This window comes from Macaca nemestrina, chromosome 7 (assembly GCF_043159975.1).
Source record: "Macaca nemestrina isolate mMacNem1 chromosome 7, mMacNem.hap1, whole genome shotgun sequence".
In the NCBI taxonomy this organism is placed as follows: domain Eukaryota; kingdom Metazoa; phylum Chordata; class Mammalia; order Primates; family Cercopithecidae; genus Macaca; species Macaca nemestrina.
This window is the reverse complement of record NC_092131.1, coordinates 32,824,054-32,850,017: the sequence shown is the minus strand read 5'-3', so window position 1 is coordinate 32,850,017 and position 25,964 is coordinate 32,824,054. Positions and strand designations below refer to the sequence as shown.

The 25,964-nt window shown below is 42.8% G+C and overlaps 2 protein-coding genes across 15 annotated transcripts; one reads left to right on the top strand and one right to left on the bottom strand.

Annotated features, from left to right (window-relative positions):
- Positions 1 to 562: 562 nt before the first annotated feature.
- Positions 563 to 16,507, bottom strand: LOC105495782 (acylphosphatase 1). Of its 8 annotated transcripts, none has more exons than XM_011765528.3 (3): positions 16,207 to 16,507; positions 10,486 to 10,577; positions 563 to 969 (listed from the first exon to the last, which is right to left on the bottom strand). In XM_011765528.3, the coding sequence occupies exons 1-3, from the start codon at positions 16,367 to 16,369 to the stop codon at positions 754 to 756; spliced, it is 471 nt and encodes a 156-aa protein (XP_011763830.1). In that variant the 5' UTR covers positions 16,370 to 16,507; the 3' UTR covers positions 563 to 753. The 8 variants fall into 8 exon arrangements, with proteins under 8 accessions (XP_011763830.1, XP_011763834.1, XP_011763831.1 ...); XM_011765532.3 differs by lacking the exon at positions 16,207 to 16,507 and adding an exon at positions 16,118 to 16,141; XM_011765529.3 differs by lacking the exon at positions 16,207 to 16,507 and adding an exon at positions 15,727 to 16,040.
- Positions 16,508 to 16,595: 88 nt separating this feature from the next.
- Positions 16,596 to 25,641, top strand: LOC105495783 (zinc finger C2HC-type containing 1C). 7 transcript variants are annotated; one of them, XM_011765538.3, is made up of 5 exons: positions 16,596 to 16,747; positions 17,549 to 18,905; positions 22,862 to 22,924; positions 24,474 to 24,616; positions 25,084 to 25,320. In XM_011765538.3, exons 2-5 carry the CDS (start codon positions 17,568 to 17,570, stop codon positions 25,169 to 25,171), a joined length of 1,632 nt encoding a protein of 543 aa, XP_011763840.1. In that variant the 5' UTR covers positions 16,596 to 16,747; positions 17,549 to 17,567; the 3' UTR covers positions 25,172 to 25,320. The 7 variants fall into 7 exon arrangements, 6 of the variants coding, with proteins under 6 accessions (XP_011763840.1, XP_011763844.1, XP_011763842.2 ...); XR_011625721.1 differs by lacking the exon at positions 24,474 to 24,616 and adding an exon at positions 24,650 to 24,740 and having other exon boundaries at positions 16,597 to 16,747; positions 25,084 to 25,213; XM_011765542.3 differs by lacking the exons at positions 22,862 to 22,924; positions 24,474 to 24,616 and adding an exon at positions 24,650 to 24,740 and having other exon boundaries at positions 16,597 to 16,747; positions 17,549 to 18,732; positions 25,084 to 25,213.
- Positions 25,642 to 25,964: the final 323 nt, after the last annotated feature.

The window sequence follows — 25,964 nt, the reverse complement described above, 5'->3', positions numbered from 1 at the left end:
ATTCATCCAAACATCATATGAACAGAGCTAACAAATTGAACTTGTGGTATTTGTTCTTATTAGGCATGCAATTTCTTGAAGAACATTTCATAGAAACCATTTAAAGAAATGACTAGGCCGGGCGTGGTGGCTCACGCCTGTAATCCCAGCACTTTGGGAGGCCGAGGTGGGCGGATCACAAGGTCAGGAGATCGAGACCATGGTGAAACCCCGTCTCTACTAAAAATAGAAAAAATTAGCCGGGCGCAGGGGCGGGCGCCTGTAGTCCCAGCTACTCGGGAGGCTGAGGCAGGAGAATGGCGTGAACCCGGGAGGCGGAGCTTGCAGTGAGCCGAGATTGCGCCACTGCACTCCAGCCTGGGTGACAGAGCGAGACTCTGTCTCAAAAAAAAAAAAAAAAAAAAAAAAAAAAAAAAAGAAATGACTAAGTAACATTACTTTTTTCTTTCAGACTTCTTTAAATTACCTCAAAATCCTCTTCCCACAAATGTTTACTGAATAAATACTTCTTATTTCGCCCAAAAGGAAGTTCACTGAAGATTTTTAAAAAGTACTCTAAGCAGAAGGTTCTAATGTTTTTATTGATTAGATTTGTGTACAGTAATAATCCTTCCATCATACAGGTAATATATAATAACATTCAAATATCTGATATTAAAATAACTTATTGACTAATGCTAATATTAACACACAATAGTTCTATCTCTAAAAACCAAACCAAATCAACCAAAAACAAAACTTAAATTCAGGCCATTATTTTACAATTTGGAAGTCTGAGTAATCCAACTTTAAGATGACTTTCTCATTGTTGAAGTTTGCTTTGTCGATGTGTGATTTGGGACTTCCTCTTGTTTCAAGCCATTCCTGCATATGACGCACCTTGGAGATGGGACCTTGCAATTGTCCTTGCACTGTGCCCCGGTCAGTGTTCTGGACCCAGCCTACCAATCCCAGCTTTTTACCCTCAGCCTAAGGGGGGAAAAAAGAGAGAGAGATCCAGTGAGATTGAGGAAAACAAGGTAAGACTACAATTTGGCCTATAATCAAACCACTGAAACTAATTTGATATTGCCCAGAACAGTCAAAAGAAAGACAGCAAGAAGGAGCTCATTGCTTATCTTCACATGAAGTGTTGGCCACTTGACTCCATGTCTTTCTTCTACCCTATAAAACTCAGGCACTAGAATTTTTCAGTGTGAAGTCAATTTGGTTAAGTACCAAAGACTTAAGTCCAAAACAGATGCTTTTGAAATGATCCCCTAAGGCTGATTGTTTTTAGAATAATGGACTGTATCTTGCTCATTTTCCCTTCCCCTAATCAAGAATCTATTGGGTATGTTAAATGGAACAAGCATGAAGTTCTTTGATCCTTCCCTTTGCCGTTAACCAGGACCACACCTAAAATCCAGATGAATTCGTGTTCGTTATATCTTTAAAGATCATTAGAAAGTATTTCACAATTTCCTGAGCAACTCATCCCATTGCTCTTACTGTAGTAAAACTGTCTAACCCAATATATTTATGTTGCAGCCAAAGCCCACTTTGTTGTCTTCCTAGAAAAGGAAAGCAGCTGGTGATCAGCCTCTCAACAGCAAACCATGAGACTACGTAACTATCAGGTTTTCACTTGACTTTCTTCTCTTCTGTCTAAATAATCACAATGCCTTTAGGCTTATGAAAAGCATCTAATCATTATAGTGGCTTATCCTTTTTAATGTTCTTTCCTTTTATTAAACTGTGGCAAGACTGAATGTTTAGGAAAGGTAGCAATGTTTTGGAGGTAATTTTATTTTTGTATAAATTTATGATTAGAATGTTAAGTCACTGATTGTTAAAGTAATCTATCTAAATAGAAGGTGTTGGATTACAAAAGAAAATGGGAGTTAACATGATTGCATGTCAAAATGTGGGAAATTGCTGGAGTTGGCCAAAGAAAATGTTATGCATAGCAAAAAAATGTTTGATGAGGAATGTAAGTATCCATCAAATCAAAGACATGTTCAAAGCAAAGACATGTTTGCTTAATGAACAAAACAGACTCCAACCAAATAAATAACCATTTGAGGGATACAAAGGAAATTAAAGAATGAAGAAAAATAGAAGATGCCTACCCGATGCACTGCTAAGTGCCAAAGAAGATACCATAAAAGAAGAATGCTGAGAATGAATTTTGAGTAAGACTCCACATCCAACTGACTTGGTATAACAACTGCCCTCTTCTGCTTCAAATTAACCCACGGGAGCTGACTATCTCCAGTTCTTAAGAGATATCTTATATGTATGGTAAATAGCTGTAAGAATGTGCAGTTTTAAACAGGAGGTTTAACAGTCAAATAAATCTTTAAAAATTTGCAGTGTGATTTATCTGAACTCTTTTTTTTTTGAGACGGAGTCTCACTCTGTCGCCTCTGTTGGAGTGCAGTGGCGCGATCCAGCTCACTGCAAGCTCCGCCTCACGGGTTCACGCCATTCTCCTGCCTCAGCCTCCCAAGTAGCTGGGACCACAGGCTCCTGCAACCACTCCCAGCTAATTTTTTTGTATTTTTAGTAGAGGTGGGGTTTCACTGTGTTAGCCAGGATGGTCTCAATCTCCTGACCTCGTGATCTGCCCGCCTCGGCCTCCCAAAGTGCTGGGATTACAGGCGTGAGCCACTGCACCTGGCCTTACCTGAACTCTTGAGAGTTGAACAGAATGCTACAAAATTTGACCAGTGTTGAGAATGGGTGTTTCCTACTGGTTTCATTTGTGTGCTCAACTCTGTTCTTATTTTTTTAACAATAGCATAATGTTATTGACTTATGTTCAGTTTTGAATATCTATTGCACAAGTAAACAGGGTTTTTCTCCCTAAGAAAATTCCAAAAAGCGAATTCTACCTCATAACCATATTTTTGCTTAAACAATCATCTGACAATATTTTAAGGAATATAATCACCAACTCTAGTTGCAATCTAAAAAGAAACTCTCTTCAAATCAATAACCAAGATTTCCACCTTAGGATACTAGAAAAAGAAGAGCAAACTAAATTCAAAATGAGCAGAAAGAAAGAAATAAAGATTAGAGCAGAAATTAATGGAAAGCAGAAGAATAGAGAAAATCAATAAAACAAAAGTTGCTTCTTTGACAAGATCAACAAAATTGACAACCTTTAGCTAGACTGATAAAGAAAAAAGGATGAAAGCCTCAAATTACTAAAATCAGAAATAAAAGAGGACACATTACCACCAACCTTACAAAGATAAAAAGGATATAAGGGAATTCTATGAACAATTATATGCCAAAAAATTAGATTAACTTGGATGAAAAGAAACCTAATAACCTAGAAAGACAAACAACCAAAACTGAATCAAGAAGAAATAGAAAGTGTGAATAGACCTATACCAAGTAAAGAGATGGAATTTTTAATCAAAAACCTTCCCACAGAGAAAAAGCCCAGGACCAGATGACTTCATGGGTAAATTCTACCAAATGTTTAAAAAACAATCCTTTACCAACCCTTCACAAGCTCTTCCAAAAAATAGAAGATCCAAACCAAGAATTAAGGGTTAAAAAAAATAAGAGGAAACACTTCCCAACACATGCTATTAAGCCAGCATTATCCTTATACTAAAACCAAAGCTAAAAAATAAAAATGAAAAATAAAGAGGAAAAAAAACACCCAATGTAAAAGAAAAAACAAAGAAACTCCAAAACAACAAAGCCGTCACAAGAAAAACACCACCAAAAAAACCATAGACCAATATCTCTTATGAACAGAGATGCAAAAATCCTCAGCAAAATACTAGTGAACCAAATCAGGGAACATCTAAAAAGAATTGTACACCATGACAAATTAGAATTTCTTTCAAGATTGCTTCAATATGCAAGAAGTAATCAACTTAATATGCCATATTAATAAAACAAAAGCTACATGATAATCTCAATGGATGGCAAAAAAGCATTTGACAAAAACTAATACCTCTTTTTTGATCAAAACACTCAACAAACTAGGAACAGAAGGAAACTTCCTCAACCTGATAAAGGGAATCTGTGAAAAACCCACTGCTAACATCATACTTAATGGTGAAAGATTGAAAACCTTCCCACTAAGATCAGGAACAAGACAAGGATGTCTGCTACTACCACTCTGCTCAATATTATACTTGAGGGTCTATCCATAGCTGGAAAAAGAAAAGGTATTCAGATTGGAAAGGAAAAAGCAAAACTACCTCTACTTGCAGATGACATATCTTGTATACAAAAAGTCCTAAGGAACATACACAGGCACACACTAGAGCTAATTAACAGTCTCACAAGGTTGTAGGATATAAAATTGATATACAAAAATCAATTGTATTTCTATACACTAGCAATGAAAAACTGAAAATGAAGTTAGGAAACAATTCCATTTATAATAGCATCAAAAAGATAAAATGTCTAGGAATAAATTTAACAAAAGAACTGCAAAACATATACGGAAAGTTACAAAACATTCTTGAAAGAAATTAAAGACTATCTAAGTAAATGGAAAGACATCCCTTATTGATGTATTGGAAAACTTAACATTGTTAAGGTGATACTACTACCCAGTTGATCTACAGATTCAACTCAATCTCTATCAAAATCCCAGTGCTTTTGCAGAAATCGAAAAACTGATACTAAAATTTACATGGAAACATAAGGGACCCAGAATAGCTAGAAATAATCTTGAAAAGGAAAAACAAAGTTGAAGAATTCACACTTCCCAATTTCAAAATTTACTACAAAGCTGCAGTAACTGAGACAGTGTGATATTGGCATAAGGATAGTGGCTTAGACCATTTCGTGTTGCTATAAAGAACTACCTGAGGGCCGGGCATGGTAGCTCACACCTGAAATCCCAGCACTTTGGGAGGCTGAGGTGGGGTGATCATGAGGTCAGAAGTTCAAGACCAGCCTGGCCAAGATGGTGAAACCCCATCTATTAAAAATACAAAAGTTAGCTGGGTACGGTGGTGGGTGCCTGTAATCCCAGCTACTCAGGAGGCTGAGGCAGGAGAATCATTTGAACCTGGGAAGTGGAGGTTGCAGTGAGCCAAGATCGCACTATTGCACTTTAGGCTGGGCGAAAGAGCAAGACTCCGTCTCAAAAAAAAAAAAAAAAGAACTCCCGGAGGCTGGGTAATTTATGAAGAGGTTTATTTGGCTCATGATTCTGTAGATTGTACAAGCATGAGACTGTCACTGGCATCAGGTGAGGGCCTTAGGCTGTTTCCACTCACGGTGGAAGGCAAAGGGGATTCCGCATGTGCAGAGATCATACGGTTAAAGAGGAAGTGAGGCAGGGTGGGAAGAGGTGGGGTACCAGGCTCTTTTTAATAACCAGTTCTCACCAGGTGCAGTGGCTCACACCTGTAATCCTAGCACTTTGGGAGGCCGAGGCAGGTGGATCACCTGAGGTCAGGAGTTCGAGACCAGCCTGGTCAACATGGTGAAACCCCATCTCTACTAAAAATACAAAAATTAGCTGGGTGTGGTGGCGGGTGCCTGTAATCCCAGCTACTTGGGAGGGTGAGGCAGGAGAATCGCTTGAACCCTGGAGGCGGAGGTTGCAGTGAGCCAAGATTGTGCCACTGCACTCTAGCCTGGGTGACAAGAATGAGACTCCATTTCAAAAAAATAAATAAATAAAAATAACAACTAGTTCTCAAGGGAACTAATAGAGTAAGAATTCATTGACCCTCCCACCCTGCAGGAAGGGCATTAATCTGCTCATGAGGGACCTGGCCCCATGACTCAAATACCTCCCATTATGTCCCACCTTCAACACTGGGGATCAAATTTCAACATGAGATTTGAAGGGGACAAACATCTCAACTACAGTAGGGAGACATACAGATGAATGGAATAGTATTGAGAGTCCAGAAATAAACCCTTACATTTATGTTGATTTTTGAAAAGGGTGCCATGACAAATGAATGTGGGAAATAATACTAATTTCAACAAATGGTGCTGGGACAACTGGATATTCACATGCAAAAGAATAAAGCTGGATTTCCTACCTCACATCACATAAAAATTAAACTGGATTAAAGACCTCAATCTAAGAGTGTAAACTATGAAACTTCGAAGAAAACATGGGCGGCTGGGCGCGGTGACTCACGCCTGTAATCCCAGCACTTTGGGAGCCTGAGGCGGGTGGATCACGAGGCGGGTGGATCACGAGGCGGGTGGATCACGAGGTCAGGAGACCAGTCTGACCAACATGGTGAAACCCCATGTCTACTAAAAATACAAAAACTAGGCAGGCATGGTGGTGCACATCTGTAATCCCAGCTACTCAGGAGAATCGCTTGAACCCTGGAGGCAGAAGGCTGCAGTGAACCGAGATCGTACCATTGCACAGAGCAAGACTCTGTCTAAAAAAAAAAGAAAAAAAGGAAAAGAAAAGATAGGCATGACAGCTGGGTGTGGTGGCTCACACCTGTAATCCCAGCACTTTGGGAGGCTGAGGTGGGCAGACTGCTTGAGGTCAGGACCAGCCTGGGCAACTTGGGGAAATCCAGTCGCTACAAAAAACAAAAACAAAACAAACAAAAAACATAGGCATGAACCTTCATGACCTTGGATTAGGAAGATTTCTTAGACATAACACTAAAAGTATAAGCAAAAAAAGAACAGATAAGTTTGATTTGACTTCATCAAAAGTAAAAACTTTTGTACTTCATAGACACTATCAAATTAAAAAGACAACCCACAGAATGGGAGAAATGTTTGTATATCATATATCTGATAAGGGACTAGTATCCAGAATAAAAATATTCTTATGACTCAAGAATAAGGAGGCAAATAACTAAAAATGGGCAAAAAGATTTGAATGGACATTTCTCCAAAGAAGACATAAAATATGCCAATAAGCCCATGAAAACATGTTCAACATCATTAGTCATTAGGAAGGCAAATCAAAACCACACTGAAAGTATACACGTACAACAGGATATTATTCAGTCTTACAAAGAAAGAAAATTGTTTTTACTTTCATGATATAACACAGATGAACCTTGAGGATATTATGCTAAGTGAAATAAGCCAGCCACAAAAGGACAAATACTGTAAAATTCTACTTATATGAGGTAACTAGAATAGTTGAATTAATAGAATGTAGATTTATGATTGTCAGGGGCTTGGGGGAAGGAGAAAATGGGGAGTTAGCGTTTAATGAATACAGAGTTTCAGTTTTGCAAGATGAAAAGCGTTCTGTAGATAAACAGAACAATGTACTTAAGACCACCGAATTGTACATTTAAAAATGGTTAAAACAGTAATTTTTATGTTATATGTATTCTACCACAATTTTAGAAGTAAGTGTGCTATATGATTTCCAAATATTTTGGGATTTTCCAGTTATCTTTTTTATTTTTTTTTAATGTGGTTTAGTTCCACTGTAGTTGCAGAATATTCCTCGTATGATTTAAATCCTTTTAAATTCATTAATACCTGAAAAACAAACAAACAACCACAATGAGATATTACCTCATACCCACTAGGATGGCTAACATAAAAGACAGTAACCATCGTTGGCAAGGATGTGGACAAACTGGAATTCTCACACATTGCCAGTGAGAACATAAAATGGTATAGCTGCTTTGGAAAAGTTTGGCAGTTCCTCAAAAAGTTAAACATAAAGTTACCATAAGACCCAGCAATCTACTCCTAGGTATGTATATACTCAATGGAACTGAAAACATTGTCTACACAAAAATATGCACATATGTGTTCCCAGCACTATTATTCATAATGGCCAAAAATCAAACCCAAATTTCCATCAACTGATGAATGGATAAATAAAATGTGGTATATCCATACAATGGGATATTATTCAGCCATAAAAAGGAATAGGATACTAATACATGCTACAGTGTAGATAAACCTTGAAAACAATATGTTAAGTGAATGGAGCCAGTCACAAAAAAAGGCCACATTTGTATGATTCCATTTATATTAAATATCAAGAATAGGGTGAACATGGTGGCTCACGAGTGTAATCCCAGCACTTTGGGAGGCCGAGGTAGGTGGATCACCTGAAGTCAGGAGTTCAAGACCTGCCTGGCCAACATGATGAAACCCCGTCTCTACTAAAAATACAAAAATTAACGGGGCATGGCGGTGCATGCCCATAATCCTGGCTACTTGGGAGGCTGAGGGAGAAGAATCACTTGAACGCGGGAGGCAGAGGTTGCAGTGAGCCGATATCATGCCACTGCACTCCAGCCTGGACGACAGAGTGAGACAGAGTTGAGACTCCGTCTCAACAACAACAACAACAACAAAAATCTAGAATAGGCAAATTCATAGAGACAGAAAGTAGGTTAGTGGTTACTAGGGGTTTAGGGGATGAGGAGTGAGTGCTAATAGGTAGGGGGTTTCTTTTTGGGATGATGAAAATGTTCTGGAATTAGTGCACAACTTTGTGAATATACTAAAAATCACCAAATTATACACTTTAGGAGGATGGGTTTTATGGGATGTAAATTATATTCCAAGTTTTTAAAAGTCCCTGAATTATTATTTGCCACTTCTCTAGAAATGAAGGAATTTAAATAAGAGGCTAGATAATATCAACAGCAAACAGACTGCAGCAAAACAACTGTTCAAATGAACATATATATTTAAATGATTATAAATAGTAAAGAATAAGCTACAAGCCTAATTTAAAAAAAAATGTCATTTTATATGCAGTTTTCCAATCAATATTTGTTTTTCTGCATTCTGTTATTCTTTCTTTAAACTGGGGAGAAGGGCAGGTAGAGAAAGATGGGCTATATATACCACTATCTGGCCCCTCTCCCTCAACAACTTTGACTAACCTTTGAAGCTATTATCTCAATCACCTTAATTTACAGGAACTTACCTGCATAATTGGTAGCAAAGCTAATTGGAACACAGCTCTTGCTATGAGTTTCAGCAATTCTGTTTTCAACGGTCATTTCCTATTTGAATGTCAGATGGGAAGAAATGGTTTCTGAATAATTAGAATAAGAGGTATTGGCTGGGCACAGTGGCTCACACCTGTAATCCCAACACTTTGGGAGGCCGAGGTGGGCGGATCACCTGAGGTTGGGAGTTCAAGACCAGTCTGACCAACATGGAGAAATCCTGTCTCTACTAAAAATACAAAATTAGCGGGGCGTGGTGGCGCATGCCTGTAATCTCAGCTACTTGGGAGGCTGAAGTAGGAGAACTCTTGAACCCGGGAGGCGGAGGTTGCAGTGAGCTGAGATTGCGCCATTGCACTCCAGTTGGGCAACAAGAGTGAAACTGTGTCTCAAGAAAAAAAAAAAAGAAAAAAGAAAAAAGAAAAAGAGGTAGAAGGATCACTTGAGCCCAGGAGTTCAAGACCAGCCTGGGCAACATAGCTCTCTATTAAAAGAAAAAAAAAAGCTGGGTGTGGTGGCATGCACCTGTGGTCCCAGCTACTTGGGAGGCTGAGGAAGGAGGATCATTTGAGCCTGGGAGGTTAAGGCTGCAATGAGCTGTGACTGTGCCACCATCCTCCAGAAAAAAAAAGAAAAAGGAAAAAAGGCATTGACAATTCACATTCATATTTCAAAGATTCCTTCCAGGTTAGAATTTGAATTTTAAGTACCACAGTCCCAGGAAGGAGACACTTAAGAAGTTCTGCAGTCCTAACTCATTATCTGTGGGATTAAAGACACAGCGGGAAGGCAATAGCCAATACCTACAGAAGGCAGAGGGGAAATTGAGCTTGCATTTATGTGTGCCTGTTGAGGGAAGATTAACCATATTAAAGCAGAGGTAGAGGCTGCCAACAGTTTGTCCATCCCCTCAAATACTCTCTTATTGCTCTAGGAAGAATACCAGGCTCCACATTCAGTGTTCCCATCACCTATTCTGGAACGGATAAAGAGTTTTTAATAAGAAAAACGTCAGCTGGAAAATGTAACTGTTCTTTCAAAACCAAAAAAAGAATAGAAAGGAATTAAGTGGAGAATTGAGGGAAGCTTGGAGAAAGAGGTCTGAAGAAAGTGCAGCAACTACAGAGGAAGCATTTATATATGTTATATACATGACATCAGGTCATCTAAATGCCATCTCTTCAATCAATGTTAGCCTTTCTATAAGAAATCTGACTTGGTTTGATGACACCACAACAGCGAGAACTGCTGAAGCCCTCTATTTCCCTTGGAAGAGAGAAGCTCATTAATATGTGTGTCTAGATGCTCAGGCACCACTGTTGGAAAAAGACAAATAATAACAGCAGGATAATCTTCCACTTACACCATGTTTTACCGATTGCACAGCATTTTCATACTCATTGCTCTACAAACTACCTCTTTGTACTCATTGCTCTTTGTACTCATGTACTCTTTCATACTCATTGCTCTACAAACTACCTCTTTGCCATGCAGCTGGCCAGCGGCTTCCAGTTCACATTTGTCAGGAACATGTCCCTTGTTCCTATGCCCACAACCTAGGTTACCACCCCAAAGCCTGCAGGCCACATACCTGAGTATACTTCCGGAAAAACACCCCTTGCACCTTCCCAAAAATTTCATAATCCACTGATAACAGGGTGTCTCCTTCTGCCATGCTCAAACCTGTCAGAAACCAGGAAAGCAGAAGAGTGAAGGGCTATTATTCCAGGACCCGCAAGCCTGAGTCAGAAAGGGCCACACCCACCCCTGTCCATCCTTAACCACTGCGACCTCTCCCCGACCTCCAGGTCCTGGAAATGGGAATCGTGAGTGGATGTGATAAGGCGTGTGTGAAGGAAGAGCCAGACGCCGGGAGAGGGAGCTTCGGTACGCAGCTGCCCGCTGAAGCCTCTTCTGGGGAAATCACCTGCTGACCGATGACCTCCTTACATCCATTCCCGGTCCCGCTCCCTCACTACCAGAATCCCCTGCTACTAACACCCAGAATCCCCTGCTACTAACATTTTAAGGCTAATCGACCTGACAAGCACACCCCGGGCGCCCCTGCCGGCTCACCCTCCTTGACTTCCCCACCGGCAGCCGGGCTCACTGCGGGACCACCAGGCCAACGGCTCACCAGGGCGCGCAGACCTCCGCGCCCGGAAGTTTAGTGTGTAGCTGTTCCTTCGCTGTCTCTCATGCCCATCACCTCCAGCTGGCCAATCAGAGGGGGCGCCTCGGCCCGTGCCCGCCAAGAAGGCGGGATTTCAGGACGCGGTTGTCCGGCAACCCAAAAGCTTGGGTTGGGGATCTGTCTAGGAACTCGGCTGGGCCTCCACAAACCTAGCCCTCATCCCATCTCAGTCAACAAGCGCACCCCTCTTCTCATTTTCTCATGGGGAGAAAAGCATAGACGAAGAAGTACATTGGGATACATTCAATCATTCAATTAAATACCGACTTACAGCTACTGTGTGCCAGGCACCTGTTCTAGGTGACCTGGCAAACATTAGTGAACAAAACAGGATCCCTGTCCTGTGGAGCTTAATTCTGGAGGTGAGAGACAAACAGTACACATTAAATATCATAAATAGCTTGTAATCTCAGCACTTGGGGAGGCCAACGCGGGCGAATCACTTGAGGTCAGGAGTTCGAGACCAGCCTGGCCAATATGGTGAAACCCCGTTTCTACCGAAAATACAAAAATTGGCCGGGCGTGTTGGCGGGCGCCTGTAATCCCAGCTACTCGGGAGGCTGAGGCAGGAGAATCGCTTGAACCCAGGAGGTGGAGGCTGCAGTGAGCTGAGATTGCCCCACTGCACTCCAGCCTGGGCAATAGAGTGAGACTCTGTCTCAAATAAATAAATGAATAAATAAAATAAAAAATAAACATCATAAATATGTTGAGTAGGATACATCCAACCTTTCTGTCCCTTTTCATTCAGTTCTTAAAGTTTGGGTCATAACTAATCTGGAATAGGGGATTACAGGGGCATAAGTGCACAGGAGGTCCCAATGGAGGTTACATCTGCTTCTGGGCTTCTGGAAGCTACTCACCGGTCTCCTTTACTAAGAAAATGTCAAATAATGCTTGAACAAATAACTAATCAAACAAAGCAAGAGCACAAGCAAAATAATTAAAGGCTCCAGAATTACAGTTGAATCAGTCAATCTAAGTCAAATGGCCAAACTACACAAATTTATTTTGGGAAAAGGGAATTGTCAAGGGGGATGTGGATGAGGATGGTTAAAATTAGAGTTGATGTGTAAACATTTGAATCCAGCTGCCCTTATGATTCATAATGTGTGTGAAGGAAAACTGGTGTTTACTGATCCTTTGTGGATTGATTGTATATATTACACCACTTCATAAGACTCCTTATGCGAATATGCCAGGTTGGCAGACCTGACAATGAGATACGGGTTTGTGACAGTAGGCACGGAAATTCATCATTCTGCTAGTTCCCTGCTACAGAGTGAGGATCCATATCCTAGCGAATCATGCAACCTTAGTGTTGAGAGGCAGGGGATTGGTGGTGAACAAGCTGGACTGAATGTTGTACTTGGCAATATTTGAAAATAACTCTAAATACAGTATCTTGCTAATGGTATTTCTTTCTCTAAAATTCATTTAAAAAATAGTTTATAGAATTCAAAACTTACTGAGTGTCTAATACATATGGGGCACTCTAGAATATACAAAGATGAATGATATATAATCTTTGCCCTCGAAGAGTTTTTAATTTGGTGTAGGGGCACATATGCATGCAAACAATGACAATAAAATGTACGGCATGATAATTTAATTCTATGAAATGAAAATCCATTGAGAGCTCATCAGGAACCAGCCCTGTGCTATAACAAGGACAGAAAATATTACAAAGGAGCAAACAAATTAATTCTGATTGGGAAGATTGGGAAAGGGTTCTTAGAGGAAACAGCATTTAATCCAAGGTCACACAACCAGTAAGTGATGGAGCTGGGATTTGGTTCCAGAGTCAACTCCCGTGAATGCTATGCTCTACCAGCTCCCAGTATGTGGAGCTTAGAGTAAGGTAGTACCATGCAGATGAAGAAGTACAAGTAGCCAGTTGTGGCTAGACCAGGGGTCCGCTACCCTACTTGTGCATCAGGATCTTTGGGGAAGCTTTAAAAAATGTTAATCCTCAGGTCTCACCCCTAGATATTGCTTTCCAAGTAGTCTTAACACACAGCCAGGGATGAGACTCACTGGGTTGGACTCTGTGGCTTATTAAGGGGAGGCAAAACTGAAAAGGTAGGCTGGACCTAACCTGGGAGATAGAAATGCCATGCTAAATTATGCACTTCAACTTTATTCTCTAGGTGAAGAAGAAGCTACTGGGGAGGGAAATGGTAGGATCAGAAGTATTTAGTAATTAGCTTGATTTAATCACTGCACAATGCATACATGTATCAAAACATCACTGTACACTGCAAATATAGACAAAATTTTTAGTTGTCAATTATATCTTAATAAAACTGGGGGAGTGGAGAAATATTTAGACTGATTATTTTGGCTGCAGCATGAAGGTTGGGTTTGAAGAGCAGATATTGAAGGCAAGAACAGAAGTTAGGAGGGCTATACCATCCCAAGGAGAAGTGAGGAAAAACTCACCTGGGGCAGCAGGCAGAAATGTAAAGGAAGAGTCATGTATGAGAGACATGGCAGAAGTAAATTCAATAGGCCAGGCTTACATGTGTAATCCCAGCACTTTGGGAGGCTAAGGCAGGTGGATCACCTGAGGTCAGAAGTTCGAGCCCGATGAAACCCCATCTCTACTAAAAATACAAAAATTAGCTGGGCATGGTGGTGCACACCTGTAGTCCCAGCTACTAGGGAGGCCAAGGCAGGAGGATGGCTTGAGGTGGTTGCAGTGAGCTGAGATCATGCCACTGCACCCCCGCCTGGATGATGGAGCAAGACTCTGTCTCAAAGAAAAAAAAGGAAGAAAACTCAATAAAACTTGTGATTAGTTAGAAGGAAGAGGCAACTAAGAGGGAAGCATGGAAGACTGATGCTGTGAGCATGCAAGGGCACACTGCAGAAGCAGATTTGAGAACGGAAGAGGATCATGAGTTTATGTTGTCTTACGGAATTTGAAGTTCCTAAGGAACGATCTTGTGGAGGTGTCAAATGGGCAGTCCCGAAATTTGAGTCTGTAACTAATGAGAAAGACTAAAGTTAAGCTGGCTGTCATTTAAACACAGGTGAAACCTGAAAATTTCAGCATTTGGTTGAAATCGTTAAAAAAGAGAATGTCTGGAACTACATATATATATATATATATATATATATATATATATATATATATATATATATATATAAAAGAAATAAGAGGGCTTCAGAAAACACTTAAATTTAGGGGGCAGATGGGGAAAAGATAAATGCCAGAGACTTGGAAGAAGATGGAGCAAGAACACGAAAGAAGAAACCAAGAGGGCACAGGAGAACTGAGAAGAGCATTCTAAGTGGGTGGATAATCAATAATGCCACATGAGTAGGCTGAAGAAATGAAGCTTTTGTCTTTGGAAGGTCACTGGTAGCTTTGTAGTTAAATAAAGTGGAGAAAGTAGAAGCCAGGCCACAATGAACTGGACAATGACGGGGAGATGAGCATATGTCGGCAGCAAATGTGGAGATTTCCATTAAGAAGCCTTGTGGAGAAGAGGAGAAATGAATGGGACCATAATATGAAAGTTAGGTCATGGGAAGTAAGGTTTGTTTTGCAGGAGAAAGTTGAGTATATTTTAAAACCAAAGAGATGGAGTTTATGGAGAGGTATAACTTGAAGTTAACAAGATGCAGACAGGATGCTGTGGCTCACGTCTATTATCTCAGTACTTTGTGAGACTGAGGCGGGAGGATCTCTTTTGACTCCAGGGGTTTGAGACTAGCCTGGGTAACAAAGGGAGACCCTGTCGCTATAGAAAAAAAAAAAAAAAAAAAAGCTGGGTGTGAGGGGCACACACCTGTAGTCCCAGCTACTCAGGAGGCTGAGGTGGGAGGATCGCTTGAGCTGTGGAAGTCAAGGCTGCAGTGAGCAGTAATTGTGCCACTGCACTCCAGCCTGGGCGACAGAGTGAGACCCTATCTCAAAACAAACAAAGTCCGGGCGTGGTGGCTCATGTTTGTAATCCCAGCACTGTGGGAGGCTGAGGCAGGCGGATCACCTGGGGTCAGGAGTTCAAGACCAGCCTGGCTAACATGGTGAAACTCCGTCTCTACTAAAAATACAAAAAATTAGCCAGGTGTGGTGGCAGACGCCTGTAATCTCAGCTACTCGGGAGGCTGAGGCAGGAGAATCACTTGAACCCAGGAGGCGGAGGTGGCAGTGAGCTGAGATTGCGCCACTGCACTCCAGCCTGGGCAACAGGGTGAGATTCTGTCTCAAAAAACAAACAAATTTTAAAAAACCCTCAAAACCAACAAAACAGAAAACAAAAACAAAACGCTGGGGTAAAGTGATGGAGTCAATTCCCGGAGGGTACTGAAAAGCACTAATTCAAGAGAACTCATGGAAAGTGGCCCTTCTTTCTCATAGAGGAGAGGGAAGGAGAGAGGGAGAGAGACAGAGACAGACAGAGACAGAGAAGAAAGGGAGAAAAGGAAGAGGAGAGAGAGAGAGAGAGAAAGAGAAAGCCGGTACATTCTGCTGAGGGAAGCTGCGGGAGTTGATAATTGGGACCCTGAGTAGAGTGGGAAACATCTGGAGCTGCATATATGTAGAGGTGGTACAGGCAACTAGGGATGAAAACGAGGAATTAAAAAAAAAAAAAGAAAGAAAGAAAAGAAAAAAAAAGAAGGACTGACCTGGAGGGTCCACCAAGGAATTTCTTTGTAACAGGTAACAGCTGTAATATGACATGTTGAAGTATTAACACTGATGACTGTTGTCTACATTATTTTCCAAGTGCATGAATTGAGTAGTTACAGGGAAAAAGCGAACTGCCTGTTCCCAACGTCCTACACAGATGAACTGAAGCGAAGAAAAAAAAATAAACTTTCTTTTTGATGTCAACAAGTTACAGAGTATCATTTACTGTTGAAACCAGGTTATACTGATTATTTTCGATCTGGTAGTTCTTTATTATTATTACATTTGGCTGAGTCATTCCTACGCCCTAAGTACAGACGGCTAGAGTTACCACGTGAGAGTAAAACATTATAATATCAAAATAATTAGACTGGCCACAAAAATTACCCCGGAAAGATACTGCGTAGCAAAAACGTTGGCAGCAAGTTCCAAAGGCTTGGCGACGACAAGCAGGGAGCGCGCACGTGCAGCCATACCTGGGGCCCGCCCAGCGCAGCCAAGCGCGCCGAGAAAGGCCAGCAGCAGCCCCGCTCCCACCAGGCAGGCGGTTGCCTGCACCCTGCGGCGGAAGCACGCGGAGGCACAGCCAGGGCCTCCGCCCTTTGCCAGTGAAGGGCACACCCCAAGGTCTGGGAGCATCGTTCTCAGGAAAGTACAAGTTCTTCTTTGATGGAGCCCCAGAAAAGCCTCTCCCGCCCTTCCTCGGCTCCCCAAGGGCAGGGCTGGACTCGGCTGCAGAGTTGGCCGGACACTGACTGGGTCAAGTGACGCTCGGGCTGACCGCACCCCCACCCCCAGTCGCCCCGGGTCGCTGGTGCACTGCGCCTGCGCACGCCTCCCCGAGGAGTTCGCAGCGAGGGGCGGAGCTTGGCCCGCCAGTAACTCGGTCTCCAGGCACCGGGAATAACAGAAGCTAGCTGAGAGCGCCTGCGCGGCCGTCGGTTGAGGGGGAGGTCGGGTCTGGGAAACTAGGCCCTGGGGTTTTCCCTGAGCAGGAGCGGTGCCCGAGGGCCTCAGGTACGCAGAAGGGCGGGGAGACAGAGGGTCAGCACCTCCTAAGGGCCCGAACGGCAGGAGAGAGAGAGGACTTGTCCCCAGAGGCGGAGTCCGTAGTGGGGGCGCCCCAGTTGACCCTTCGGGACAGAACGTGACTTCAGCCTTAAGGATCTAAAACCGGCTGCAGCCAGGTCAGGTGGCCCTCAACGCTCAGGTTACAAAACTTTTACCGTCTGTGCCACGGGGACTCCTGGGATGAGGGTTTGACAGCCAGGCACCTGCTCCAGGCCCTAGCAGCCTCTGTGCTCTTTTGAATCAAGCACGGTTCCAGCAGGAGGGAAGCCCTGAGAGCTCTTTGTGCCAGTCACTACCTCTGGGCCACAGCTTGCTCACCTGTAAAATGGTGAGGCTGGACTCGGACGGAACCCTTCAGTTTACAGGTGAAGAAATGGGGGCCAGCAAGGGAGAAGTTGCTTGTCCTGTTACGGGCCTAAAACCTGACTTTCAATCCGATGCTCTTTCCACTTACTATAGAGTATACTGTGCGTGGCAGAGGCTGGTGCTGGAGGAGAGGAAAGCTAGGTGGCAGGAACACCTGTAGCACCTCCATTTTTCTACCCTCAGGGCCTAACACAGTGTCTTGTGCATAGTAATCACTCACCAAATGGTTTTTGAAGGTAAGCTTTGGCAGATCCAGCACCACTGTCCCCAGAAAAGTTTAAGGAAATGTGGGCAGGGCAAATGTAGAAATAGTTTGCTTTAGCAGACGAGAGTGAACCTCAGACAAACTCTTCGCATGTATCTGGTTTAAATCTCATGTAGGCATCAGTCCAGGCCCTGAATGGCTGGTCTCCAGCGGTTGGCATCACATCTGCCTGTGGGCGTTATGCTTCCACATAATACAACAGAAGCTCCAGGGCCCCACTCAGCCAAGCAAGACTCTTACGAACAAAGTGACTCTTCCCAGCAGTCCTTGAAGGGGCACCTGAGGAACAATTTCCAGAAGCAGCTTTTGAGCAACAAAGAGTTGACTCTGGATAAAGTCCATACTCACCCCAAATGGAACACCCACACAAAAGCCCGGAGCTACTCCTATCCCCACTGTACTGGAATCAGCCACCAAGATGCAGGAAGTGATTTCCAGGGCCAAGGAAATGGTTTGTTTTACTCATCAGGCCCTCAATCCTGGTATCCCAAAGCCAATAACCAGGACTTTATCCCCTTTACAAAGAAACGAGTTGGAGTGGACCGGGCGTACCCACTGAAACCCGTGGTCCACAGGAAGTCGTGCAGTACAGGTGAGTCTGGCACTGATGGGGACCAGAATGTCTACCCAAGGCCCCCTGAACTGAGAGAGTTTTCATCCAGGAACTTTGATGTGAGGAACCAGGTCAACTTTTCTGTGGTTGATCCTGTTCTTGCTGCCATGCAGGCGGAGAAGGCCTTGGCAAACTTGGACAGGATGGAGTGGGTGCAGATCCGAAGACTAGAAGCTGCAGGGGAGAGCTTAGAGGAGGAAATCCGAAGAAAGCAGATTCTCCTGAGGGGAAAGCTGAAGAAGACAGAGGAGGAACTCAGAAGGATCCAGACGCAAAAGGAACAGGCCAAGGAAAATGAAAACAGAGAGCTACAGAAAATTATATTCCCCAGGAGCAGAGTTAAAGGTAATAACAGCAACACCACGCACAAAGCTGTCTTCTCCCCAGAATTTGATTTTGAGGAAGAATTTAGTAGAGACAGGAGAGAGGATGAAACTTGGGGACGGTCTCAACAAAATTCGAGTCCATTCCAGCTCTCTGATTATAGAATCCAGAGACTCAAAAGGGAAAGGCTGGTAGCAAGCAATAACAAAATTCGAGACCGAGTCTCAGAGCCGTCGATGGAGAAGTTCTCCCCGCCTTCAGAAACACCAGGCGGTGCTTTGCAGGGATCTGCCAGAAATTCCAGCCTGTCCATGGCACCAGACTCCTCAGGTTCCAGCGGCTCCACTGAAGAGCCACAACTGGGTGAGTGCAGCCACTGTGGGCGAAAATTCCTCTTGTTCAGGCTGGAGAGACACTCCAACATCTGCAGCAGGATGCAGGGTTCCAAGAGGAAAGTGTTTGACTCCTCCAGGGCCCGGGCTAAGGGCACAGAACTAGAGCAATACTTGAACTGGAAGGGGCCAGCTTCAGCCAAGGTAACAAGAGCATTATGGATGTGACTTGGTGTGGGGATCATTGTAGGGGTCTGTTTTGTCATCATCAGTTTTCTTTAGGGAAAATTCATGTGTCATGTAGGAAGAATTGACGTCTAGAATTAACATTTCTTGATTACTACTGTATGCCAGCATTGTGATGGGAGCTTTGCATGTGATCCTCGCATTTATCTCTCATTTTATCAGTTCAAAAATCAAGACTTGGACAGGCTAAGTAACTTGCTTGAGGTCACAAACAGCTTTAAGTGGCAGAGTCAGCATATAAATCTTGGTTAGAATGACTAAAAAATCTAGACTAAGAATTTGTGTCCTTTGGATTATAAAAGTAATAAAAGTTTACTGTAGAAAATTTAAAAGACACAAAAAATCTAAAGAAAAAAAATGCAGGCTTTTGTCACCTGGAGAGAACGCCTCACTCTTTGCAATGTATTCTGCCACCTCCCAAGACTAGAATCTGTGAGCATTCCTTTAACTATGTAGTCTGTTAAGATTAGCTCAGTGTTGGCGGGCGCGGTGGCTCATGCCTGTAATCCCAGCACTTTGGGAGGCTGAGGCGGGTGGATCACGAGGTCAGGAGATCGAGACCATCTTGGCTAACACTGTGAAACCCCATGTCTACTAAAAATGCAAAAAAATTAGCCGGGCATGGTGGCGGGCGCCTGTAGTCCCAGCTACACGGGAGACTGAGGCAGGAGAATGGCATGAACCCAGGAGGCGGAGCTTGCAGTGAGCTGAGATCGCACCACTGCACTCCAGCCTGGGCGACAGAGCAAGACTCCATCTCAAAAAAAAAAAAAAAAAAAAAAAAAAAAAAAGATCAGTGTTGACATAGCTTCTTCGTAAATAGATGAAACACAATTAAGTTTGGAATTCTTTTTCTCCCCATTTAGAATGTAAACACCTTGAAGGTAAAAAGGACTTTCTTTCTGGTTATCTAACAACCCATGCCCTTGCCAATTATTTCTCACTTTAGAAAAACCAGGTTGTAAAAAGTAAGGGCTTCGTGACACTTACATGATAAATTTAGGTGAACTTCATAGGCACATTTGGACACATCTGGAGAAGATTATCTCATAAATGAATGACATGTCAAGGTTTTGCCACTTGGTTTATAAAATGGTTATTTCTCAAGGTGTGGCACACTGACAAGCTTTATTTTAGTAGTTTTAGTGTTTAGTGTTTCAGTGTTATATTAGGAAAATATAACAATATATTAAGCCCCTGATTTCCAGGGATTGTAAATTTACAGAAAAATATTAATTAATTATAAGGATGAAGTGAAAGTGCAGATGATTGAAGTTTGAGAAAGTGTAGACCGTATGATCTCAGAGGCCCTGTCTAGTTCTAATATTCCAGAAAAATAAGAGAGTGTCATTCTGTTTTCATTTCTTCCCAACCCTCCCTCCACTGTGCTGGCACCTCTTGTCCATTGGGACCTTACAGTTTCTGATATTTGCTGGAGCCTTTAAAAACTCACATTTATATGATGGTTGTTAGAAGAAATTGTTTACAATTAGAGTTCTTTTTTTCAGTACAGTTTGGGGAAATCACAAGGAAGTCCCATCCATGTTCAGAGATAATCTCCCTGAAATCTAGTTTCCAAAGAATAAATCAACATTTTGCTCTTGCAGAGAATAATGTGATGGCCACTCACTGTTTTTTCCTGTTTTCTTTCAGTTCAACCCAATAATCCACTGGGAATTCACTCTGTCCCACTGTAGCAATTTATTTTTGGTCAGAGCCTAAAATAATCTTGTGTTTCTTAAATTCGTAAATACAGTTACGGTGAAGCAAAATAATTAGGTTCCTGAGATCAGATGCTCCAGCTTTATGGCAACTAGTTTGGGGGAATGTGTGACATTGAGGACACCAAGACAGAAGGGACCTAGACTAAGATGCACCCGCACCACCTGGTAATGTCTCAAATCTTACTCCACAGTGCTGTGCCTTTGGAAGCTGAGTGGTTGTACCTTCCTGTCATTCCTATAGAGTACTCAAGAACAGGTGATTTTCCTGGTATCCTTTAATCTTCACGTAATTTCCAGCAGACGTATACCCCGTCTCTCTCCTGGACTGTAAGCATTTTTGAGGACAGGGAACATATCTTTGTGCTTTGTGCTTAATAAGTGTTAACTGAATAGAATTTCAGTACAATGAGGAATAAAACTGAGGAATTAGAGTATAAGAAGTAAATTACTAAAGTATCTCATACACTTGAGGAACTTTCCCCTGATCAAATTCTTTGAGACAGAGTCTCACTCTGTTGCCCAGGCTGGAGTGCAGTGGCGCGATCTCGGCTCACTGCAGCCTCCACCTGCTGGGTTCAAGGAATTCTCTGTCTCAGTCTCCTGAGTAGCTGGGATTACAGGTGCCCATCACTACACCGGCTAATTTGTATGTTTAGTAGAGACGGGGTTTCACCATCTTGGCCAGGCTGGTCTTGAACTCCTGACCTTGTGATCCACGTGCCTTGGCCTCCGAAAATGTTGGGATTACATGCATGAGCCACCGTGCCTGGCCTTCAAATCTTTTAAAGGTTCCTGGTTACCATCACTAACACTCTCTTGCCTTCTTGTCTGTTTCAGCAAGAGACTTTCCGGAAGGATCCTTTCTTTTCCTTCAATAGTCTCTCTTCCTATTATTCATCATTAACAATGCCAGATCACCAAGAGCTGTTTGTCTTTTTCTCTTTTAAAAATTTAATAGTGTTTGCATGCATTTACAAAATCATGTAGTACTGACTGACCTATACTGGAGCCCCTAATTCAGCCCCCGGAGGCAGCCTTCAGTTCTGTTAGATGGTTCTTCTGGCCTGCCTTTCTATATTTCTAAATAATATGTTTATTTTCTTGATTTATCCATTTTCTACATTACCTTTTTTTTTCTTTTTTTCTTTTTTTTGAGACGGAGTCTCTGTCGCCCAGGCTGGAGTGCAGTGGCTTGATCTTGGCTTGCTGCAACCTCCACCTCCCAAGTTCAAGCAATTCTTGTGCCTCAGCCTCCTAAGTAGCTGGAATTACAGGCACCCGTCACCACGCCCGGCTAATTTTTGTATTTTTAGTAGAGACAGGGTTTCACCATGTTGGCCAACTTGGTCCTGAACTCTTAACCTCAAGTCATCTGCCCACCTCAGCCTCCCAGAGTGCTGGGATTACAGGCGTGAGCCACAATGCCTGGTCTACCTGGTAACTTCTTACAGAAGCTGGGAGTGAAATTCTCTTTCATATTCCCTCTCTCCTACTGTTGTCCTTCTCTTACCCTTCCACTGTAGTTGAATCACAATTTTTGGTTAAAAGAAGTTAGCTTTCACATTGTAATGATCATGTACATTTTGTTCATTAATGAGTGAACAAATTCTGTCTCTGCCCACATGTACCTAGAGTTAATAATGGATGTATGTCTTCATTTCCTTCATTTTCTACATACCTGTCTTTTTTTCCCCCCACAATGATCCATCTGATATCAGACATCTGTTAACGTTTTTATAATGCTCAAACACCTCTCATAATCTATCAGTTTGATTTTTTAATTCTGAAAACCTCCCTTCCACCACTCTGATCCCTTCTGCTCCAGCCTGGACTGGTTATTCTCTAGGCCTGGTGCAAACCCATTGTCTTGGGACTTCTCTTTGCTTCTCTTCTTTGTTGGGTCCCATTTCCAGCATCATGTCTTCTTTGTTCTTGCATTACTCCTTCCTTTGCTGAAACTTACTAAGAAAGGTGCACAGCAGGTATACTGTCTTGGAATGAATGACACTATCTGTGTAACAGGCCCCCATTTGATGCTTTGGCTAGGTACAGAATTCTAGGAGGAAAATGATTATCTGTTAGAACTTTTAAGGTATTTCCCACTAGCTCGTAGCATCCAGTGTATTGTTGAGAAATCTAATGCCATTTTGATTCCTGTTTCATTACAAGAAACCTTTTTTTTTTTTAAAGGCTACGGGATTCTCTATTTATTTTGAAATTCTGAAACTTTACAATAATTGTGCTGGATACTTGGTAAGCCATTTCAGTCTCAAAATGTGTGACCTTTAATTCTAGGAATGTTAATTGTATTATTTCCTTAATAATTTTCTCCTCTCCAGGTGCTGTGGCTCACGATTATAATCCCAGCACTTTGGGAGGCTGAGGCAGGTGGATCACCTGAGGTCAGGTGTTTGAGACCAGCCTGACCAATATGGTGAAACCCCGTCTCTGCTAAAAATACAAAAATTAGCCGGGTGTGGTGGCGCACGCCTGTAGTCCCAGCTACTTGGGAGGCTGAGATAGGAGAATCACTTGAATCCAGGAGGCTGAGGTTGCAGTGAGCCAAGATTGTGCCACTGCACTCCAGCCTGGGCAACAGAGCGAGACTCCATCTCAAAAATAATAATAATAATAATAATAATAATAATAATTTCTCCTTGTGCTTTCTCTGCTCCTTCTGGAACTCTTACTGGTCACATGTTGGACTTCCAGGATTAACTTTCTGATTTTCTAATCTTTTCTTTTTACTTTCCATCTTCATCTTTTTTCCCATTCTGAGAAATTTTCTTGACATTAGTTTACAACATTTCTATTTATTTATTTATTTTTTGAGACAGGGTCTTGCTCTGTTGCCCTGGCTGGAGTGCAGTGGCACGATCTTGGCTCACTGCAACCTCTGCCTTCTGGGTTCAAGCAATTCTTCTGCCTCAGCCTCCTGAGTAGCTGGGACTACAGGCGTGTGCCACCACGCCTGGCTAATTTTGTGTATTTTTAGTAGAGACGGAATTTAACTGTGTTAGCCAGGATGGTCTTGATCTCCTGACCTCGTGATCTGCCCACTTTGGCCTCCCAAAGTGCTGGGATTATAGGCATGAGTCACTGCACCCGTCCTCTATTTAAATAATTTTTATTTTTAGCTATCAAAGTTTTGATTTATAATAGTTCTTTCTGGTTCTCTGGTTGTCTTTTTTCATAGTATACTCTTCTTGTTTTATGGACATAATCTCTTTTTTTTTTTTTTTGAGACGGAGTCTCGCTGTGTCGCCCAGGCTGGAGTGCAGTGGCCGGATCTCAGCTCACTGCAAGCTCCGCCTCCCGGGTTCACGCCATTCTCCTGCCTCAGCCTCCCGAGTAGCTGGGACCACAGGCGCCCGCCACCTCGCCCGGCTAGTTTTTTGTGTTTTTTAGTAGAGACGGGGTTTCACAGTGTTCGCCAGGATGGTCTCGATCTCCTGACCTCGTGATCCGCCCATCTCGGCCTCCCAAAGTGCTGGGATTACAGGCTTGAGCCACCGCGCCCAGCCGACATAATCTCTTCTAATACTATTAGAAGAGACATAATCTCTTCTAATACTCATTTTGTTGATATGGTCTCATGTTAAAAAAAAAGTTTTCTTCTGCCTCCTGCCTTGTTGCTGCTTCCTAGGTTTTTGTTTGTGGACTTTCTGGGCTCTTTTTCTTGTTAGAGCTTTTAGTAAATATCTGATGATTCCTGGCTGTCCTTTCATATTTAAGCTTAAGTGGGGCTTGTTGACTAAGGATCTTCATATTAAAGTCACCAAATAGTGAGTCTTTTAATTAGTGTCTCCCAAGGTCAGTATCTGAAGGCTTTTCTCTGGACTGCTCCGTGTATCCAGAGAACCCCTCTTTTTCCTATGAGGATGTCAATCTGCTTGGTACTCTGGGAGCTGAGCAGGGGAAGGAGGCTGACAGTTCCATAATTTGGTATGTACACTTGTACTTAATCCCCATTTTCAGCCCCAAGATTAACCCGGTTCCACCATCTGGATTTCCTGAGTCAGAAGTCTGTCTGGTTCAATTTCTCCAGAGAATAAATCCTTGCTCATCTGTGAGTGTGCCTGGGTGTTGGACACTTGGATGCGTAAGGTGGGAGGAGCCGTGGGGTCCTGCTTGTTTTCAGTCCTGTACCTCCTTACTTTCCACTATCTGGTACTTCCAAGCACTGAACCTCTCCGGATTCTGTTGGGAAAGTGGCTTGCCTCTCAGCAGTACCTCCTTTGCAGGCCCTTGGTTTGCCTCAACGCTGGCAAGTCAGTTACCACTGTTGCTCCTTTCCTGTTCTTTGACCTTGCTGATTAGTACCCTTTTCATTTTCTTACTGTTATTCTAAAAGAGACTCAGGAAGGAGACAGGTGCCAAGTTGAATGATCAGTCTCCCTTTTACATTACAGGCTGAACCTCCTCGGAAGAACAACTGGAGACAGAAGCACGAATCTTTTATCCATACACTCCGCCAGGCTCGAGAGGTCCAGCAGGTAACTGCCAAAGGTGAAAACCGTTCACACTTGCCTCCCATCCTGCCTGCAGAAAACCCAGACTACATTCAGTGTCCTCACTGTAGCCACCACTTTGCTCCCAAGGTGGCTGAGCAACACATTCCCAAGTGTAAGACCATCAAGAACCGTCCTCCACCTCCAAGGAAGCATTATAGTTGAGCAGACAACAATGGAAACTTTTGGATAGGTCAGAAAGCTCTGCTTCTCTTCAGCAGTAAATGGGAGTAGAATTTGATGCAAAGCAGAGAGAAATCAAACAGCTCCCAGATCTGCCTGCAGAGTTAAAGTCTGTGAGGAGAGAGCCACTGCTAAGCAGCAGGAGGCAGAAGGAAGCCCCAGCTTCCCACTAAATTACAACCTTGGGCTGGTAAGCTTTATGTTATTGCCCTCAGAATTGACGGGTGAAGACACTGAAGAGTCGTGAGCAGGCTCCATTAAAGCTCTCTTCTTGCATGCCTGACTTGTGGTTTGTGCTAGTGAAGTGCCTGCATCTGGTTGTGCCTTCCTGTCACTGCATGTATGTTCAGAGTTCCTGTTAACTCTTGCTTTTGTAGAAGCTGGAGTTATTAGGATGTGTTGGAGTCAGAGGGGCATGATCACCCAGATGGTAACTCTTATGAAAGATAATATAATTTTGCTGTAAGGCATTATTAATGGAAATCTATCCTTGGTCTCCCTGGTGCATGATCCTGGCCAAAAACCAATACAAGTATGTAAGGTTAAGGCACCAATGTCTCCTAAACCTTCCCTATGGTGTACTGTGTAATAAAGGAAAG